The 22073-nt window shown below is 41.7% G+C and overlaps 1 protein-coding gene across 1 annotated transcript in view; it reads left to right on the forward strand.

Moving 5' to 3' along the window:
- The first annotated feature begins 9235 nt into the window (after nucleotides 1-9235).
- Nucleotides 9236-22073, forward strand: part of ITGB3 (integrin, beta 3 (platelet glycoprotein IIIa, antigen CD61)) — an 84621-nt gene continuing 71783 nt past the window's right edge. The window contains exon 1 of the mRNA XM_006833553.1: nucleotides 9236-9326. Coding sequence (XP_006833616.1) covers nucleotides 9248-9326 — 79 coding nt within the window. The 5' untranslated portion in view covers nucleotides 9236-9247. The remainder of the gene's footprint in view (nucleotides 9327-22073) is intronic.

Here is a 22073-nt window from a genome sequence, read left to right on the forward strand (position 1 = left end):
GGAAGACCATAGAATAATTGATGCATTTGATTTATGGTGTTGGAGGAGAATATTAAAAGTACCATGGACTGCCAAAAGAACAAATAAATCTGTGTTGGAAGAAGTACAGCCAGAATGCTCCTTGGAAGCCCGAATGGCCAGACTTCATCTCTCATACTTTGAACATATTATCAGATGGGACTAATCCCTAGAGAAGGATATCATGTTAAGTAAAGTGGAGGCTTGGAGAGAAAAAGGAAGGCCCCCAATGAGATGGATTGGCACAGTGGTGGCAGCAATGGGTCCAGGCATACTAACGAATGTGAGGGTGGTGTGGGACTGGGCAGTATTTCATTTTGTTGTGCATAGCATCACTATGAGTTAATACTGACTTGATGACACCTAACAATAACAGCAACATGATCTAAACATAGAAAATTCCACAGACTTAGCAAGAAAATTGCTCATACTCATTGAAAGATTCAGCAAAGTGCCAGTGCACAAGATTGTATACAAAAATAAGTTGAATTCCTATACACTAATAAAGACAGCTCTTAAAACAAAATTATGAAAACAATACCATTTACATTACATTATATACCATTTACATTACCAATACAAAAGATGAAATACTTAGGAATAAATCTAACCAGAGAAACAAAAGACCTGTACAAAGAAAACTACAAAACACTACTATAAGAAACCAAAAGAGACTTACAAAAATGGAAGAATGTACCATGCTCCTGGATAGGAAGACTTAACATTGTGAAAATGTCAACACTACTCAAAGCAATCTATATATATAACACAATTCCAATCCAGATTCCAACATCGTTCTTAAAAAAAATGGAAAGCATGATCACTAACTTTACATAGAAAGGAAAGAGATCTTGGATAAGCAAAGCACTGCTTAAGAAGAAGAACAGAGTTGAAGGTCTCTTATTCCCTGATCTCAAAATTTACTACATAGTCACAGGGGTCAAAAAGCCTGGTACCTGTACAACAAGAGATGCATAGCTCAATGGAACAAAATTGAGACCCCAGAAGTAAATCCATCCACACACAGTCAGCTGATCTTTGACAAAGGGCTGAAACACATTAAATGTGGAAGTGGTAATCTCTACAGCAAATGGGGCTGGCAAAACTGGAAATGCATTTGCAGAAGAATGAAACAAGACCCATATCTCACACCATAAACAAATACAAACACAGTGTGGATTAAAGACCTAAATGTAAAAGATAGAACTATAAATATCACCACTGAAAAAAATAGGGACAAAATTAGGGGCATAAACACATGGCATAAATACACTATCAAACATTACCAAAAACACACAAACAGCAGGCGACAAAATAGATGATAGGACCTCCTAAAAATTAGACACTTAAGTGCATCAAAAGATTTCACCAAATGAGTTAGAAAGGCAGTCCACTGACAGGGAGAATATTTTCTGCAATGACATATCAGACAAGGAACTAATCTTCAAAATTTTTAGAAAACCATACCACTTCTACAAGAAAAAGACAAACAACCCAAATGAAAAACGGGCACAGGAAATGGACAGACACTTCACCAAAGAAGACATTCAGACAGTCAACAAACATTTGAAGAAATGCTCAGGATCATTAGCAAAGCAAAACAATGAGCTATCATGTCAGACCAGCATTAACAGAAAAGTTAAAAAAAACCCAGAAGACAACAAATGCTGCCAATAATATGGCAAGAATGGGACCTTCCTACACTGCAGGTGGGATTGTAAAATGGTTCAACTACTGTGAAAAACGGTATGGCGCTTACTCACAAAGTTGGAAATAGCAATACCGCATGCCCCAGCAATCGTTCTACTTGGTATATATCCACAAGAAATAAGTGCCAGGACATGAGTAGATATATGCATATTGATGTTCATCGCAACACTATCCACAATAGCAAAAACATGGAGACAGCCTAAATGCACATCAATGGAAGAGTGGATAAACTTAGGTACATACACACAAAAGAATACAATGCAACATTGAAGAATAATGATGGATCTGCAAAACATCTCATACCATGGATGAACCTGGAGTACATAATGCTGAGTGAAATAAGTCAATCACAAAAGGACACGTATTGTATGAGACCACTATGTGAAAAACTCAAGGAAAGGTTTTCATACTAAAAGAAACACTCTTTGATGGTTACCTGGGGTGGGAGGGAGGGGGGAGTAATTCACAGGTTAGAGGGTAGACACATATTAACTTGGGTGATGGGGTGGGCAATATACAAGAGGGAGGTTGGCAAAAGATTGATAACTGTAGATGAAGACACAGGAAGGTCTGCAAGGGCTAAAGGGGATAGAGATAAATAGTGATATGTACAGAACTGGGGAACAACAGTGCTCTGTGTGTAGATACATGGATTGAGACAAAGTCTGAATGAGTATGGGTGGAAGAGTGGGATATATATATATACACACACACACATATATATATTTACATACCCCCCACAAAATACATAAGAGTTTGAAAGAGAATACTTTCAAACATAAGAGAATACTTGATAGTGGTTACAAATTGTGCTGCTAACCTCGCAGTCAGCAGTTCGAAACTACCAGCTGTTCTGCAGGAGAAAGATGAGGCTTTCTGCTCCCATAAAGATTTACAGTCTCGGAAACCCTGTACAGGGTCGCTATGAGTCAGAACTGACTCCATGGCACACAACAACAACCACAGGGAGGAAGTGGGACTACTGTTGTTGCAAGGAGGAGATTGCAATCATTGTGATGAAACAAAGTGTATGACTTGTTGAATGTAAAACTGATGATCTTGTCTGTAAATCTTCACTCAATTCACAATTTAAAAAAAAAAAAAGGAAAAGAAAATATGACCTTGGTAACAGAAATGATGCTGGAACTAACATGGCAGAATTTTGCAAGACCAGTGACTTATTTATGGCAAATACCTTTTTTCAATAACATAAACAATGACTATACATGTGCACCTTACTAGATTGAATACACAGGAATCAAATTCACTACATCTGTGGGAAGAGACAATGGAGAAGCTCAGCATCACCAGCCAAAGTAAAACTAGGGCCTGACTGAGGAACAGAGTATCAATTGTTCACCTGCAAGCTCAGACTGAAACTGAAAAAAATTAAAATAACTCCATGAGTGTTAAAATACGACCTTGAGTATATTGCACCTGAATTTAGAGACCATCTCAAGTACAGATTTGATGCATTAGACACTAAAGAGTTATGGGATGACATCAAGAGCATCGTATATGAAGAAAGCAAAAGGTCATTAAAAAGACAGGGAAAAATAAAAGAGCAAAATGGATGTCTGAAAAAACTCTGACATTTTCTCTTGAATGTATAGAAGTCAAAGAGAATTGAAGAAATGATGAAATAAAAAAACTGAAAAGAAAATTTCAAAGGACAGCTTGAGAAGACAAAGTAGAGTACTATAATGAAATGTGCTAAGACCACCTGAAGTTAGAAAGCAATAAGAAAGACTACATTCAGCATTTCTCAAACCAAAAGAATTGAAGAAAACTTCCAAGTCTTGGGTTGTAATATTGAAGGGTTTTACAGACAAAAGATTGAATTACGTTGGAAGCATCAAAAAAGATGGAAGGAATACAAGTCACTTTACCAAAAATAATTGGTGGACCTTTAACATTTCAGAAGGTAGCATATGATCAGGAAATGATGGTATTGAAGGAAGAAGTCCAAGCAACACTGAAGTATTAGCGAAACATAAGGCTCCAGGAATTGACGGAATATGTTTCAACAAACTGATGTAGTGCTGGAGGCATTCACTCATGTATGACAAGAAATTTGGGAGACAGCTGCCTGGCCAACCAACTAGAAAAGATCCTCATGTATGCCCACTCCAAAGAATGTGGAAATCTTCAAGCAATATCAGTAATACAACATACAAGTAAAATTTTGCTGAAGATAATCCAAAAATGGTTACAGAAGTACATTGACAGGGGGCTGCCAGAAATTCAATGGATTCAGAAGAGGATATGTAATAAGGAAAGTCATTGTTGACGTCAGATAGATCTTGGCTGAAAGCACAGAATACCAAAAAGATGATTACTTGTGCTTTATTGACTATGCAAAGGAATTTGACTGAGTAGATCATAACAAACTATGGATAACAATTCTAAGAAGCATTCTGGCTGTATTTCTTCCAAGACAGAGTTGTACAGAAGCATTATGAACTCCAACCCAAAATTTGATTTGGGTATCAAGACTAGGGACTTTATACCAAGGTTAAATTTTCACATAATGAGGCTTTCTGGGGGAAAGCAGGGTGATTCCCAAGAAGGTCTGAAAATGGCTTGAGAACAAGGAAAGGAGAGCAGCTTGGGTTTTTGTGGTGGTCAGGGCATGAGACTGGTTCCCATACAAGGTTTGATCTTCCTGTCCGTGCCAAAGAAAGGAACTCTGGAGCTTTTCTTTCAGTTTGCCAAGGTATGGGGCAGAAGGGAAGGAGAGTGAGATGAGGCTTAAAAGATGTCAGCAATTAAACATCAAAAAAAGGAGTCTGATTCTTTATTATAGATCCTAACAGTAATGATCCTATCTTGGCTTCTAAGTACTGTTGTCCACTAAAAGGACCCAGAGTTCAGTGAATAAAAGGCTCATGCCAAGGCTAGGGTAAGGAAAGTGCAAGCTGGGTCCAGAACAACTTGTGCTAGAAAGTGAGAAAGTGCTCAGCAAATAACAGGGACATGTCAGCAGTTAAAAGGAATTATTATTATTATTATTTGTGGGGGAAGGAGTAAGGAGTTAGGTTAGGACTATGACTAGGTCTAGGGTTTCATGTAGTTTTAGGGTTATGGTTAGGGGTTGTTTTGTTATTTAGTGCTGTCAAATCAGTTCCGACTCACAGCAACTCTGTATAGGATTTCCGAGGAGCAGCAGGCGGGTTTGAACCGCTGACCTTGCAGTTAGCAGTCTGGTGCTACCCCAGGGCTCCCTAGTTAGGGGTTGTGGTTATTAAATGCTGTTGAATCAGTTCCAACACATAGCGACCCTAGGAGCAGCTGGTGGATTTGAACCATCAACCTTGAGGTTCAAACGGACTTTGTGATCCAATGCATTATACTACAGCGCCACACCAGGACTTCATGGTTAGGGATAGGGTTATTTATTTATTTGTTTATATCACTTTTTTCTTGAAATTGACTTGATTTCCTCTTCATTTGGAAGTCCTGCAATTATACTGGACTCTCCTTTTGTTTTGTGAGGTTTTATTGTTGTTGAAACCTGATAAATCTTACTCTCTATTTTCAGTCTTGTAGATTTGTTTTACGTTCTGTATTTCTATGTTGTTGTTGTCGTTAAATACCATGGAGTCTGTTCCCACTCATAGTGATGCTGCACAGGGTTTCTGAGCAGAAAGCCTCATCTTTCTCCGTCCATACTTTGCTATATTTGGGTTGAATTATGGGTGATATCGTCATGTATGTTAATCTCCGACTGGTGTCTGCTATTGTTGGTTCTCTGTTCAAAAAACTCACTTTAAATTTTTTTGTAAGATTGGCCTGGTTTTTACAAATTCTTAAAATGTTTGTTAACCTAGAAATATCCTAATTTCACCGTCATATTTCAGGGACAATTTTTCTGAGTATATGATTCTTGGTTGGCAATTTTTTTTTTTTTTTTTTTCTTTTAGAGTCTTGTTTATGTCATCCTATTGTCTTGGTGTGGTGATGTGAGTTAATGTGCCAGACTGCAAAGTCATTTGAACTACAAGATTTGCAGTTCAAGCTCACCAGCTTCTCCTCGGAAACCCTATACAGCATCTCTATGGGTCGGAATAGACTCGACAGCACTTCACAACAACACAATTGTCTTCTTGCCTGCATGATTTCTGCTAAGAAATCAGAGCTTTGCATTAGTGGTTTTCCTTTGTAGGTAATTTTTCATTGTTTTGAGCTACTCTCAGAATTCAATTCTTTCCTTGTCTTTGGTTTTGGAAAATGTGACATGGTATGTCTTGGTGATTTTCTTTTGCGATCTATCCTGTTTGGGGTTTGTTCAATTTCTTGTATGCTTAACTTTTCATCTTTCATGATGTCAGGTACGTTTTCTTTCAAGAACTGTTTGACTATTTTCTCTGTTGTTTTTTTTTTTTTGTCTATCTTGTTCTGGAATTCTGATCAAACATGTTACTCCTGTTGATGGTGTCCCACATAATTCTTAGACTTCTTTGGCTTTTTTCTGATTCCTCCTTTGTTGTTCTTGTTACAAGCCATTGAGTCGGTTCTGACTCATAAGCACTCTGTATAGGTTTCTGAGGCTTTAAATCTTCTTGGGAGCAGAAAGCCTCATCTTTCTCCCATGGAGTGGCTGGTGGGCTTGAACTGTGGACCATGTGATTTGAAGTCCATAATCCATTGAAAGTACCTAGATATTATTTTGAATTCCTTATTGGGTAGTTCTGATACCATTTCTGGTAGCATATTTTCTGACTCTGTGTTTTGATCAGAACTAGTCACTCTGACTAGTTTCTTCATGAAAGCTGAAATTGTTTATTGTCTTCATGACATAGTGGAAATATTGATGATTTTATGCTGGTGTTCTTAGGCACTCACTACCTGTTTTCCTAAGAAGCTCTGGTAGTATAGTGGTTACAAATCAAGCTGTGAACCGCAAGGTCAGTAGTTCGAAACTACTAGCTGCTCCGCAGGAGAAAGATGAGGCTTTTTGTTCTCGTAAAGATTTATAGCCTCAGAAACCCTGTACAGGGTCACTATGAGTCGGAACCAACTCCATGGCACATAACAACAACAACGACAACCTGTTTTCTGGGGGTGTGAAAGAGAGTAGAAGTGTAGACATAGTTCTAGTTCTCCATTCGCTGTTTGTTCAGGGCATGTTTGTCTGGTGTTGGCTCCTAATTGTTGATCAACTGGTATAGGATTTGGTAGTGGCTCAGACAACAACAATACAGGATCTAATGAGTCTTGGAAGTGGTGTGCCAGCACTTGACTCCAGAAAGAGCAGAGGCTACATAGGAGGGGTACCACTGGTCACTGGGTGGGGATTGGGAAGATGAAGCTGGAGTTTCAAAGCTCAGGTCAGAGAGCTTAGCTATCTGGACACTTTGTGGGACTGACTCCTTCCTCTATTTCTCCCAAATGACTAGGGACACTTTTATTGATGTGTGCACTACTATTAAGGTGTATCTTAGTGTTATGGGAGGCCTGAGGAGGAAGTACACAGGGAGGGTATGAAAGGGAGGGAGAAGTTAGGCAAGATCACATGGAAGACATGACATTTGAGATGTCTTGAAAGATAGATGGAATTTTCCAACTGGAAAAAGGAAGGAAGATCAGTCAGACACAAAGCAAGGAACATTTGAGAATGACAAGTATGTTCTAGAGCTAAGGTGGTAGCTAAGCATGGAGAAATGAGTCACTGAAGTTGTTAGGGATCTTGTGCATCTAGGGAGCTGGTGGACAGCCTGAGAGGCCTTAGGGAAGCCCAGGAGTAGGAGAGATGCTTTGTCCTTCAGGCCTTGTTTTCATACCTTCAGAGCTCCCCATTCAGATGCTTAGCCTGCCCTCAGTCACTTCCTGGGGGTGGGTGGGAATGAGGGGGGCTCTTGCTCATAATTCTAGCTTGTTCTTCTGAGTCTCCAGAGGTTTCATCCTGGGGAGGACCAGTGTCCAGTCCCAGAGAAAAGATACTATGGAGTAGTGGGCAGGAGGCCTGTGAGGGAAACACAGGATACTATGTCCTTAAATAATTATCAGACACTTATGATGTGCAATCAAGTATTTGTGCAGAAAGGCTCTTTCTGGATCTGTCACTGCTTACACAAGCTTGAGGTGTGGTCTTGCCCTCAAGAGGCTTACAGTCTACGCAAACAAAATAAATTCAAGAAAACATTAAACCTGTTGCCATCAACTCGATTCCAACTCATAGTGAGTGACTCTACAGAATAGAGTAGAACTGCCCCATAGAGTTCTGGTATGACGCTATAGGATAAGCACTGGACTGCTAACCACAGGTCAGCAGTTCAGACCTACCAGCTGCTCTTCAGAAACCCTATACAGGGTTGCTATGAGTCAGAACTGATTCGATGGCACTTAACAACAGCAACAAGAATCTTCACAAAGGGGGGCACAGTGGTTCCATATGGTAAGCACTGGACAGCAAACCACAAGGTCCGCAGTTCCAGCCCACCAGCTGCTCTGTGGGAGAAATATGGGGCTTTCTGCTCCTGTTACGATTTAAAGCACTGGAAACCCTATACAGGATCTGTCTCTATGATTTAGAATCAACTGGATGGCACTTAGCAACAACAATCTTCACAAAAGCAATGAATGAATGGCTTGTGGATTCAAACTGCTGACCTCTGAGTGAGCAGCTCAGCACTGTAACCTAGGACACCGGGACTCTTTTTATGAAAACACTTGTTAGTTGAGTGGGTTTGCTGTACAACAGAATGAAACACTGCCCAGCCGAGTGCCATCCTCCCTATCATTGCCCATTGTTGCAGCCTCATTGAGGGTCTTCCTCTTTTTCGCTCATCCTTTACTTTGCCTGACATGATATTCGTCTCCAAAAACTGGTGCCCTGTGATGATAACATGTCCAAAGTTTGTGAGAAGAAGTTGTTCCATCCTTTCTTTCAAGGAACATTTTGGTTGTATTTCTTCCAAGACATCTTTGTTCCTTCTTCATGCAGTCCAAGACACAGTCAATATTCCGCATCAACGCCATTAATCAAAGCATCGATTCTTCTTCGGTCTTCTTATTCATTGTCCAACTTTTGCACGCATATGAGGTGATTGAAAACGTTAGTAAATAACACAGGACTACACTGATTTGAAGCACAGTGAATTTGTCAATTAAATGAATGAAAGAGTGAATGGAGGAAATTTCTGCTACTTAACGCAAGTACCCAGGAGTTAAGGCCGAAGAGAAATCCTTGTGGGTGTTTCTGAAGGGTCCGGTGAGGGACTGCAGGCGAAGTGCCAGGCGACCCGCGGACCAGGAGGTGCCCGGCAACCCTAGATGGCCCCAGCCACCGCTTGCCGGCGGGCAGCAGGATACTCGTGGGCGGAGGCGCGCAGCGAGATAGGAGCAGCGGTTTCCCACAGCCCCCTCTCCCGCGCAGGGTCCAGAAAAAGGCCCGCGGGAGGAAGCGCGAAGCCGCGGCCCGCCCCGTCGTCCCACCCACCACGTCCCCTCCCCTCAGGCTGCGGGAAAAGCGGCCGCGGGCGCTGCTGTTCACTGTGGGGCGGCGGGCGCTGACGAGATGCGAGCGCGGCGGCGGGTGCGGTCGCTCTGGGCCGTTCTGCTGGCGCTGGGGGCGCTGGCGGGCGTCGGCGTCGGAGGTGAGTGAGGCTCTCCGGTGGGCTGCGCTCCGCCTCCGCCGCAGTCCAGTCTGCAGATGTGGAGCCCGGAGACCCCGGCGGGCAGGCCCACCCGGGGGCTCTCAGAACCTGAACTGGGCGCCCTCCCCGGCCTCAGCGGGAGGCGTGCGAGGCTCCTGGTGCCAGGGGCGGGTCCTCCAGGACATCGGAGCCGCTGGCCAGACTGGGCACATCCTGGGGCCCCTGCGTGTGCGGCGCGGCGAGACGGGAGCAGCTGGAGTCGCGTGCTCCGGCCGGCTGGCCGCATCCTCAGTGGTCCTCGCCCGACTAGGGGCCCGAGGCTCCGTAGGGTGTTCTTGTAGCTTCTCGGGCGAGCTTGCCAGTTACTCGGCTTTCCTCTTCCTCCATGTGCTGTACTTTCTCCCAAGTTTTTCTAACTTGGTGGCTCCCCATGGGAGCATTTCGGAGCAGGACAAGGGAACTGCCTATTACAGTGTTCCCGGATGACAACGGTGCATTTGTTTCCGTGACAGATCCTGGACCCGAAAAATCTCGAGTGTATGCGGGGAGACCACCAAGGGTCCATGGGCTGGCTGGGATCCCTGCTTTGGCTCGCGTGCTGCTACGTAAACTATCAGGTTCCCAGGCAGTCGACAATTCGGTCACAGTCGTTCTGGGGAGGGCGGTGAAGGGGCTGAGCGAGGCACAACCCAGGGGCACAACCCGTGGTCCTTCCAGAAGGCTGGTGTTCTCTGGTCTCCGGAGTGCGCTTGGTGTTACGTCTTCCACAGAGGACACACAAGTGTGCATGCATGTACTTTTAATGAAAAGAGTAATACTCATGCAAAACAATTTAGGCCATATATGTTGTTAAGTGCCCTCGAGTCGATTCCGATTCATAATGATTCTGTATGAAGTTCCCGAGGGGTGGCTGGTAAGTTTGAACCGCTTACCTTGCAGTTCACACCAACAGGGGGGTCCAGCGCCACACCAGGCAGTATATAGAAGGGATTTAAAAAAAGAAAAAAAGAGAGAAGAGGGATAGGTCCATTTCAAAGGTAACTAATGGGTAATAGTCAAACTTTGATGAATGCCTTCCAGACTCTTCTATGTATATATAGACAATATGAGGGGGGCTTCAAAAGTTCGTGGGAAAATTCCATGATCTTTTAATCCATTTTTCCCACCAACTTTTTGAAGCCTCTTAGTATTTGTAACAAGGTCATATTGAACAGGGCAACAGTATCTTAATGAAAGGCTTGATATTAAAGGAAGAGTTGATGTGTAGAGGGCTGTTGAGTTTGTCATTATTGAAACTTCCCAGATGATAGAGACTAACACTGGTCAACTCATGTATGTCTTCAGGCTGCAACCTGTACCAGATGATGGTCACAGAAATGTGAATCCCAACATTCTGCCCTGGAGATGTTAGCTGTTAGCAGATTGGGTCAAATGATGCCGCTGTTGATGGGAATAGAGAAAGCTCTCGTCTACTGTTCCCATGAGTTAAAACGTCTTCTGCCTTTCTTCTTCTTCTTTTTTGCATCCACAGCATTCTAAATTATAATTTCTGAGTCTAATTGTTGTATTTTCTGACAGTGTTAGAAGTAATGCGGTAACATAGGATAGTGTATAACATGGTGCCTAGATCAGTTGTTGTTGTTGTTAAGTGCCATTGAGTTAGTTCTGACCCATAGAGACCCTATATAGGGTTTCTGAGGAGCAGTTGGTGAGCTTGAACTGCCTACATTAAACCCAGAATGCCATACCAGTACCCCAGATCAATGTTAGTAAAGATAATTTATTTTGCTGTCACCCCCTCTGAGCTCCTATCACTGGCATATCTTATATTGATGAGGTTCACACAGGTATGACCCATATAAGACTGCATCTGCTGCCTTGACATACCTAAGTTTGGATGACATCTCCTTGTATGAGAGGTCCTTTAGGAGATGGAATCACAGATCTATCAGTGTTATTGGGGTGATTGCTAGAAGTGGTGATGAGCTGTGCTGAGCTAGCCCTAGACTCCCTCTGAAAGGTAAAGAAGATCAGGGGCTCTAGAATCAAAGCTTCAGAGTAATGTTGTTGTTAACTGACCCATAGCAACCCTGTATAGGGTTTCCAAGGAGCAGCTGGTGAGCTTGAATTACCGAGCTTGCAATTCAAACGGCTTTGCAGTCTGATGCATTAGCCCACAGCACCACACCAGGACTCCTTCAGAGTACTAAGCCCCATTAAAAGCAGTTTGTATTACATTTCGATTCCCCAACCCAGTGTTAGGAGCCGCTAAACTGAAGGTTGGTACTTCAAGGTTGGTGATTCAAACCCATTCAGCTGTTTCCATAAAGATTACCAAAAAGGAAATCCTCTGGGACAGTTCTACTGTGTCACATGGGCCTGCTCTGAGTAAAGATCATCTTGACACCACCCAACAACAGCACCGCCATTGGTGGTAAGGTTGTAGGTCTCTGGGAAGCAAACAGTGGGTTGAGAGTAGGAGAGTTGCATTGGGACGTACAGTGTTGAAAGGATGCAGAAAGGTGGGGGGTGTGTGGCACAGAAAGGAGTCTGGTATGGAGGTGAAAGGAGGTTAGTTGAAGGTAGAATTGAGTTTTGAATTTTATGTACAAAGGTGATCTTTATAACTTCTCCCAAGAAGTATTGGTTTTTGTGGCTTCCCTATATTTGCTCAATACCATGCACAGTATATGATTTACTGCACAACCCTTTACATGCTAGTTTTCTAAGTGTGCTTTGTGACTGTGTGTGTTATTTATGAAGTGTTATTTGCAAAGAATCCATAAATCTTCATTTTAACTGGAATCCTGATAGATAACCAGTTTTGTTTGCTGTCACCTCTAAGTTGGTTAGTGCTGATGTGAAGTGCTGATTTCTCCATCCTAGAAACTCTCCAACAAAGCCATCTGCAGGACTGTTCAGGGGCTGGAAAGAATTGGGCTTGTTGGCTGAGGAAAAGAACAGCCATAGTTTAGAGCCAGTGGGATGCGGGTTTGATTCTTGACTTTGTTTTTTATTGGCTGTGTGATCTCGGACAACTTATTCAATGTCTTGAGGCCTCTGTTTCCTCATTTTCAAAGTACAGAAAATAATGCTTCTATGGTTATACTCTGGAGTCTTGGTGTGGTGCTGTGGGACAATGCACTGCACTGCAAAGTCAGTTTGATCCATGAGGTTGATGGTTCAAATTCACCATCCGCTTCTCGGAAACCCTATACAGGGTCTCTATGAGTCAGAACTGACTTCATGGCACCTAACAATAACAATGATTATATTGATTAAGTGAGCAAGAAGCACAAAGTAAGTGTTAATAAATGGCAACTACTAATTATTACCATTACTCAAAAGCATCAATTCTTCTACGGTCTTCCTTATTTACTGTCTAACTTTCACATGCATATGAGGTGATTGAAAATACCATGGCTTGGGTTAGGTACACCTTAGTGCTCACACTGACATCTTTGCTCTTCAACACTTTAAAAAGGTCTTGTTGGAGGAGAATATTGAAAGTGCCATGGGCTGCCCATAGAATCAACAGATCTGTATTGGAAGAAGTGCATCCAGAGTGCTCCTTGGAGACCAGGATGGCCAAACTTTGTCTCTCATGCTTCAGACATATTGTCAGGAGGGACAAGTTGCTGGAGAAGGATATCATGTTTGGTAAGGTGGCGGGTCAGAGAAAAAGAGGAAGACCCCCAACGAGATGGATTGGCCAAGTGGCAGCATCAGTGATCTCAAGCGAGGCAACAATAGTGATGTTGTTCTTCTGTGCATAAAGTCACTATGAGTCAGCACTGACTCGATGGCACCTAATAACAACAACTATTATAACCATTACTTTTCCTCTCCATGGTATCCAGCATACATGGGACAAGAGCTGCTAATCCAGGCTCCCAGTATGAGACGGATGGAGTCACTTTTCTCATACGTATGGAGAAGGGGCCTTTTTGATTTCAACCTGTTCTTCTCTGGTTACTTGGCATATCCCAGTCACTCTGACCCAGCAAGAGCCCATAGGAGAGGCCAAGCAGGAGAGGTCAATGAGAGAAATTCATACTTTATCCAAGAGAAAACCTCAAGTCCTGTCTCTAGGAAAAGAGAGAGGTAAAGGTGTCCACAAGATTTCAAGTTCTGTGAGGAGAGAAACCTGTCTATTTTGTTTAACACTGTGCACCCAGTGCTTGGCATACAGTTGGCAAATTACATATTTATACAATGCTATAATAAGACATCTGGAGTCCTGATGTGGCGCTGTGGGTTAATGTGCTGGACTGCAAAGTTTCTTTGAACCGTAAGGTATGTGGTTCAAGCTCACCAGCTGCTGCTCGGAAAACCTACACAGGGTTGCTATGGGTCGAAATCAACTTGACAGCACTTAACAACAACAACAACAAAATAAGGCATCTAGAAGTAATGAGCCTCATTTTAAGGAACTCAGTATTTGAATATTTTCATTCATATAAGACCTTCATTCATAAAGTGTTCCAACTGAACATTCTGGAGCTGAGACCGTGAGTTCATTAGGCATTGAGTACTTTTGTGCCTCCCAGACCTCTGAGGATGCTAGAACCTCAGTGGATGCTCTGCAAAGTGTCAACCCTATTTTTCCCTTGCTAGGAGTCCTGGTGTGGCGCTGTGGGCTAATGCATCAGACTGCAAAGTCATTTGAACTGCAAGGTCGATAGTTCAAGCTCACCAGCAGCTCCTTGGAAACCCTATACAGGGGCGCTGTAGGTCGGCACTTAATAGCAACAACAAACAACAGGAGGAATCACAAAGAGAGCAGCGTGTCCTTTTACTCCCCTACCCACCACAGACTTGTGAGGGTGGGTGCAAAGTTGAGGAATGCCAGAGGCCACTTAGGGATAGCACCAGATGAGACAAAGAGAAGGGGGAGTTTGGCTATGACTGTAATTTTCTAATAGAAATGTATCCTCCACAATCTCCCACCCTGCTCAGCTCCTCTGGTTATCACCCTCGCCCAGCCTCATGAATCCTTCTGCCCTCATTGGCAGGAATAGCCAGGAAGCATGGCCGCAGGAACCACAACTCATGAGTCAGCAGACAGATAATTATCTGGAAGAGTGACTGTGTAGCTGCAGGCTTGGTCCAGTCCTCGCTGCTGCCCGCAGAGCTGGTTTGTGACGTTCTCCCGTCATCTCTCTGCCCTTCTCACAAACTTGAGCCCTTTCTGAGTGGGAGGAGGATGGTGTGCCTGGTGGAGCTCAGGTCACTAGTGGAAATGAAGAGAGGAGCAGAGGAAAGATATGGATTAGGGAAACTGCCTGATCTCTCTGTGTGAACTGCTAGTATTTATTGATAGGTGAGGCTCTCTAGCAAAAGCAAAAAAAAAAGATAAAATCTGTCTTTCTCCCCATGAACACTCTTCTTCTTTTTAAAATTTAGGCTTATGAGGTATAATTTACATATGGTAAAATTCATCTTTTTTAGTTGTACACTTCTATGAATTTTGACAAATGCCTGCTGTCAAGTAACCATCACTGTAATCCTGGTGTGGTGCTGTAGGATAAGCACTGGACTGCTAACCACAAGGTAGGTCAGTGGTTCAAACTCACCAGTCACTCCTTGGAAACCCTAGGTAGGGTTGCTATGGATCAGAACTGACTCGATGGCACTTAACAACATAATCAAGATACATACTAATTCCATCTCTCCAAAAAGTTTCCTTGAACCCCTTTATAGTCAATCCCCTAACCCCACCCCCAGCTTCTTGCAACCACTGATCCATCCCAGAATTTCCCAGAATGCCACATAAATGAAATCTTAGTGTATGCAATCTCTCAAGCCTGGCTTCTTTCACTTTTAGCACAGTGCATCTGAGTTTTACCCATGCCTTTCCATGTATCAATAACCCTTACTTTAGCTACCAAACTAAACGTTTGTAGACTTTGTCTGCAAGAAACCTGTTTGATCAAACTCCAGACCGCTGCCCAGTGAAGGAGAATGGTGTGAATTTCTTGGGACTTTTACAAGTTGAGAACAGATCATGTTCTATCCTGGGTGGTTCCTGAGGGCTATGGGAAAGACCGAACAAAGCTTATTCTTGAGTTCCTGTCTAGCTTTGGGATTCCAAAGGCCACAGAACTCTGATATTGAAGGTGCTTGACTTTGTAGAAACCCCAGCAAGTTCTGGGAGCCTGAGTTTAAATGGATGCAAATGTAAAAAGAGAGGTGGAACAAAGATATCTAAAATGAGTTCCAACGGTGTTTTACCTTTTAAAAGTAATTAAGCTTGTTGTTTAAAAAAAGTCAAATACTACAGAAAACAATGTAGACAGTACAGATTTTTTGTCACTATTGTCTCAAAGATAACCAATGTTAACCGTTCCTCCCGTTTTTTTCTATATATATGTCAACGTATTATTATTATTTCACAAATAGAGCATTCACAATGAAACCATTATCCCTTAATATTATATCCTAGGAATCTTTTCTTGTCAGTGTATGGTCTCCCCTTCATTTAATCCAGGATCTAGAATTCTAGCCAGCAGACCTATTGTCATATGTATCTATCTACCAGTTCTCTGCTGGCAGACATTGGTATCAGTCCCAGTTATTTGCTACTACAAATAAAACTGCAGGGGGTATTCTTGTTTGTTTATTTTGCACTCTCATGCAACTGTTTTTTGTCTATGGCCATGTCACCAGAATGTGCCCAACTCAATGGCACTTAACAACAACAGTATGCAAGTGTTTTATTGAGTACATTTCTTGAACTAAAATTGCTCAGTCAAAAGGTGTGAATTTCTAAAATTTTAGTGCACACACACACAAAACCCAAACCCACTGCCACTGAGTTGATTCAGACTCATACAGAGTCTATAGGAGCGAGTAGGACTGCTCCTTAGGGTTTCTGAGACGGTAAATGTTTTTGGGAGCAGATAGCCTCATTCTTCTCTTCAGAACAGCTGGTGGGTTGAACCACCAACCTGTGGTTAGCAGCTCAATGCTTAGTGCACTCCACCACCAGGGTCCTTTTAACTTTAATGTTGTTAAGTGCCATCAAGTGACAGAATGCAGATTTGAAAATCTTGAGTGTCCAGGGGCTGGCTGGGATCCCAGCTTTGGCTCGCCTGCTGCTGAGTGAACTATCCGCTTCCCAGGCAGTTGCCATTTGGTCACATTAATTCTGGGGAGGGCGGTGGAGGGGCTGAGTGAGGCACAACCCTGGGGCACAACCCGTGGTCCTTCCAGAGGGCTGGTGTTTTCTGGAGAACACCTGGGGTCACACCTTTTGTAGTGGATACACGAGTGTGCATACGTGTACTTTTTTTTTTTTTTTTTTTAATGATTTATTGTGAATTATGTGATAGTTTGCATGGGAGAATATTACTTTTACATTCATTCCATCGTATATCGTCTCATTGCCATGGTTACAATCCCCTCCATGCAATCCTTCCCCCCATACATGTACTTTTTATAAAAAGAGTAATACTCATGCAAAACAATTTAGGCCATATATGTTGTGTTGTTGTTGTTAAGTGCCCTCAAGTTGGTTCCGACTCATAGATACCCTGTATAGGGTTTCTGAGGAGTGGCTGATGAGTTTGAACTGCTGATGTTGCAGTTCACACCAGCCCTGGGGTCCAGTGCGTATCCTACAGCGCCATACCAAATTGTCTTCCAAAATAGTTGAACCAGTTTGCCTTTCCATCAAAAGTGGGGCTGGCAGTGGAAATTTGTAACAGCAATGCTGATGGCTGTCCACACCCTTGAGGCATGAGCTGGAGGAGGAAAGCAGAGAACTGGAGAAATAGATGCCAAGGAGGTTACCAGTAGTTCAGTGTTGGGCTGGGCCCAGGCAGAGCTTGGTGCGAGCCTGCCTCCTCTGTACCCTGAATGACTCAGACAGAGGTGGGGACTGTGCTGATAAAATTTTCCAGAACTCTGAGATGCAGCATTTGAGTCAAATGTCTGTTAGGCCATTAGGAAGAAATGGCCACTTGTGCAATATTGCTGTATTTGAGGGTTTTTGGGAGCTGACACCAGACCTCATAGAGTAGGCAATCCCAAGGCTATGAATGTCTGACCTAAGTACAACCCAATGTTTATGAACCTGTTGTTGTTGTTGTTGTTAGGTGCCATCGAGTCGGTACCGATCCATAGCGACCTTATGCACAGCAGAACGAAACATTGCCTGATCCTGGGCCAACCTCACTACTGTTGTCATGCCTGAGTCCATTGGAACCTATTAGAGTGAAAATTTGAGGTGCATACAGTGGTTCGTAATAATAAACAGACACTACTTTGATATGCACATCAAAACATTATTACTGTGTTATGTTCAAGATGTTTTTAGTGTATTTAAGTGTTTCTTTGATGTCTTTTATGCACAGAAAGATATACTATATGAGGTGGCTTCAAAAAATTTGTGGACAAAATCCGTGATTTTAAAATTCCATTTCTCTCCCAAACTTTTTGAAGTCTCCTCATATACTATATGGGTAAGTAGAAAAGTATTGCTACTTGGGTGCACAGGGGTTATTCCAAATAAAACGTGTTTAAACATGTCTTGACTGCTCCTGTGAGTGTTGATTGTGGATCTAAGCAAAATGATATCTTTGACAAGTCAATGTTTTCTCCATTTATTGTGATGTTATTTACTGGTCCAGTGGTGAGGATTTTGTTTTCTTTACATTGAGGTGCAGTCCATACTGAAGGCTGTAGTCTTTGATCTTCATCAGTATTTTAAGGTCTCTTTGCTCCCAGCAAACAAGGTTGTAATATCTGCATATCACAGGTTGGTAATGAGTCTTCCTATGATTCTGATGACATATTTTTCTTCATATAATCCTGTTCTTTGCATTATTTGCTCAGCATACAGACTGAATAAGTATGGTGAAAGGAATACAACTCTGGCACACATCTTTGCTGATTTAAAACCATGTGATATTCCCTGTCCTGTTCGATTGACTGCTCATTGGTCTATGTACATGTTCCTCATGAGCATAATATTCTGGAATACTCATTCTTCAATGTTATCCATAGTTTTGTCATGATCCACACAGATGAAAAGACTTTGCATAGTCAATAATATTCTGGAATACTCATTCTTCAATGTTATCCATAGTTTTGTCATGATCCACACAGATGAAAAGACTTTGCATAGTCAATAAAACACAAGTAAACGTCTTTCTGATGTGCTCTGTTTTCAGTCAAGATCCATCTAATGCCAGCAGTGGTATCCCTAGTTCCATGTTCTCTGCTGAGTCTGGCTTTAGTGTCTCACAATTCCCTGTCAATGTACTATTGCAACCATCTTAAAATTACCTTCAGAAAAAATTTATTTGCCTGTGATGATAGTAATAATATTGTTCTATATGTCCACATTCCATTTTATTGGGATGTGAATAAATTTTATTGGGATGTGAATAAATATGGATCTCTTCCAACTGATTGGCCAGGTAGCTGTCTTGTCAATTTCTTGGCATAGACAAGTGAGCGCCTCCATTGCTACATCAGTTTGTTGAAACATTTCAGTTTGTATTTCATCATTTCCCCGTGCCTTGTTCTTTGCTAATGTCGCCAGTGCACCCTCTTCCTTTAGTGTAATTGGATATACATTATATACTACTTCTTAAAATGGGTGGACTTCGACCATTTCTTTTTGGTACAGTGATTCTCTGTATTTCTCCCATCTTCTTCTGATGCTTTCTGTATCATTCAATATTTTGCACACAAAATCCTTCAATATTGCAAGTTGAAGCTTGAAGTTTTTCTTCAGTTCTTTCAACTTGGGAATGCTGAGTGTGTTCTTTTCTTTGGTTTTCTACCTTCATGTTTTTGCACATTTCATTATAATATTTGACTTTGTCTTCTCGAGGTGTCCTTTGAAATTATTCTGTTTAGCTATTTTACTTCCTCATTTCTTATATTCACTTTAACTTCTCTATACTCAAGAACAAGTTTCAGAGTCTCTTTTGACATCCATTTTTTGTCTTTTCTTTTTTCCCTGTCTTTTTAGTGACTTTTTGCTTCCTTCCTGTGTGATGTTCTTGATGTCATCCTACAACTCTTCTGCTTTTCTGTGCATTAGTGTCTAATTCATCAAATTTGTTCTAGAGATGGTCTCTAATTTCAGGTAGGATATATTCAGGTTTATATTTTAGCTCCCACAGACTACTTTTAATTTTCTTCAGCTTCACCCTGGATGTGCATATGAGCAGTTGATGGTCTATTCCACAGTGTGTCCCTGATCTTGTTTTGGCTGATGATATTGAACTTTTCCATTGTCTCGTCTCACAGATGTAGTCAATTTGATTCCATCTGCTGAGGTCCATGTGTATAGTCACCTTTTATATTGCTGAAAAAAGGTATTTGCAATGAATAAATCATTGGTCTTGCATAATTATATCATGTGATCTCCAGCATCATCCCTGTAACCAAGCTCACATTTTCCAACTACTGTTCCTTCCAACCTTTGCATTTCCAATCACCAGTAATTTTCAATGCATCTTGATTGCATGTTTGATAAACTTCAGATTGAAGAAGTTGGTTGTTATTTTGTTTTCGTTAAGTGCTGTCGAGTCAGTTCTGAATCAAAATGACTCTTTATAGGGTTTCCAGGGAGTGGCTGGTGGGTTTGAATCGTCGACCTTGGGGTTAGCAGTCCAGTTCTTATCTTACAGCACCACAATAGGACTCAGAAGAAGCTGGTAGAATCCTTTAATTTCATCATCACTGACTTTCAAGGTTGGTGTGAAAATTTGAATGTTCTTGGTAGGTGCTGTCGAGTCCTTACTGACTCATAGCTACCTTATGTGCAACAGAATGAAACACCGCCTGGTCCTGCACCAGTCTCACAGTCGTTGCTACGTTTTAGCCCATTTCTGCTGCTACTGTGCCAATCCATCTCAATGGGAGCCTTCCTCTTTTTTGCTGATCCTCCACTTTACCAAGTATTATGTCCTCCAGGAGCTGGTCCCTCCTGGTAATACAGCTGAAGTATGAGGGACAAAGTGTGGCCATTCTGGCTTCTAAGGAACATTCTGGCTGGACTTCTTTCAACACAGATTTGTTTGTTCTTTTGGCAGTCCATCGTACTTTTAATATTCTTCTCCAACACTATAACACAAATGCATCAATTCTTCTTTGGTTTTCCTTATTCATTGTCCAACTTTCACATGCATATGAGGCTATTGAAAATACCTTGGCTTGGGTCAGGCGCACCATAATTTTCAAACTAACATCTTTGCTCTTGAATACTTTAAAGAGGTCTTGTGCAGCAGATTTACCTAATGTAATAACGTCATTTGATTCCTTGGCTGCTGTTTTCATGAGTGTTGATGGTTGATTCGAGCAAAATGTAATCTTTGACAACTTTAATCTTTTCTCCATTTACCATGATGCTATTTACTGTCCAGTGGTGAGGACTTTTGTTTTCTCTATATTGAGGTGCAACCCATACCGAAAGCTATGGTCTTTGATCTTCATCAGTGAGTATTTTAAGTCCTCTTGGCTTTCATCAAGCAAGGTTGTATCATCTGCATGTTGCAGTTTGTTAATGAGTTTTTCTCCAACCCTGATTCCATGGTTTTCTTCATATAATCCAGTTGCTCAGATAATTTGCTCATCATATTGATTAAGTATGGTGAAAGAATACAACCCTGGCACACACATCTCCTACTTTTATACCATTCAATGTTCCCTTGTTCTGTTTGAATAACTGCTTTTTGGTCTATGTGCAGGTTCCTTATGACCACCATTAAATGGTCAGGAATACTCATTCTTCACAATGTTGCCATAGCTTGTCATGATCGAAACAATTGCAAGCCTTTGCATAATCAATAAAGCACAGGTAAATATCTTTCTGGTATTCTCTTTTTTCAGCCAAGATCCATCTGATGTCAGCATCAGATTATGTTCCTCATTCCGCAACCTTATTTGAATCTGGCTTGAATCTATGTGTACTGTTGCAGCCATTTTTGAATTATCTTCAGCAAAATATTATTTGCATATGTTATCAATGATACTGTCTCATGGTTTCTGCATTTCTTTGGATCATCTCTCTTTGGAATGAGTATAAATATTGATCTCTTCCAATCAGTTGGGCAAGTAGCTATCTTCCAACTTTTTTTTTTTTTTTTTTTTTTGGCATAGATGAGTGAGTGTCTCCAGTGCTGCATCAGTTTGTTGAAAGATTTCAATTTGTATTCCATCAATTCCCAGAACCTTGCTCTTTGCCGATGGCTTCAGTGCACTATGGACTTCTTCCTTCAGGATCATTGGCTCTTGATCATATGCTACCTCTTGAAATGGTTGAACATTGACCATTTCTTTTTGGTACAGTGACTCTGTATTCCTTCCATTTTCTTTTGATGCTTTTTGCATCATTCAATGTTTTGGCCATAGAATCCTTCAATATTGCAAGTTTAGGCTAGAGTTTTTCTTCCGTTTTCTCAGCTGAGTGTGTTCCTCCTTTTGGTTTTCTAACTCCAGGACTTTGTCTTCTTGAGTGCCCTTTGAACTCTTCTGTTTCACTCTTTTACTTCTTCATGTCTTCCTTTTGCTTTAGCATCTCTATACTGGAGAGCAAGTTTTCAGAGTCTCTTCTGGCATCCATTTTAGTCTTTCTTGTGTTCTTAACCTTTTACTTTTTTCCTGTATGATGTTCTTGATGTCATCCCACAACTCTTTGGTTTTTGGTGTCTATGCATCAAATCTGTTCTTCAGATGATCTCCAAACTCAGATGGGTTATGTTCAAGGTCATATTTTAGCTTTGTGGA

Source organism: Chrysochloris asiatica, unplaced genomic scaffold (genome assembly GCF_000296735.1).
Source record: "Chrysochloris asiatica unplaced genomic scaffold, ChrAsi1.0 scaffold00007, whole genome shotgun sequence".
Classification (NCBI taxonomy): Eukaryota; Metazoa; Chordata; class Mammalia; order Afrosoricida; family Chrysochloridae; genus Chrysochloris; species Chrysochloris asiatica.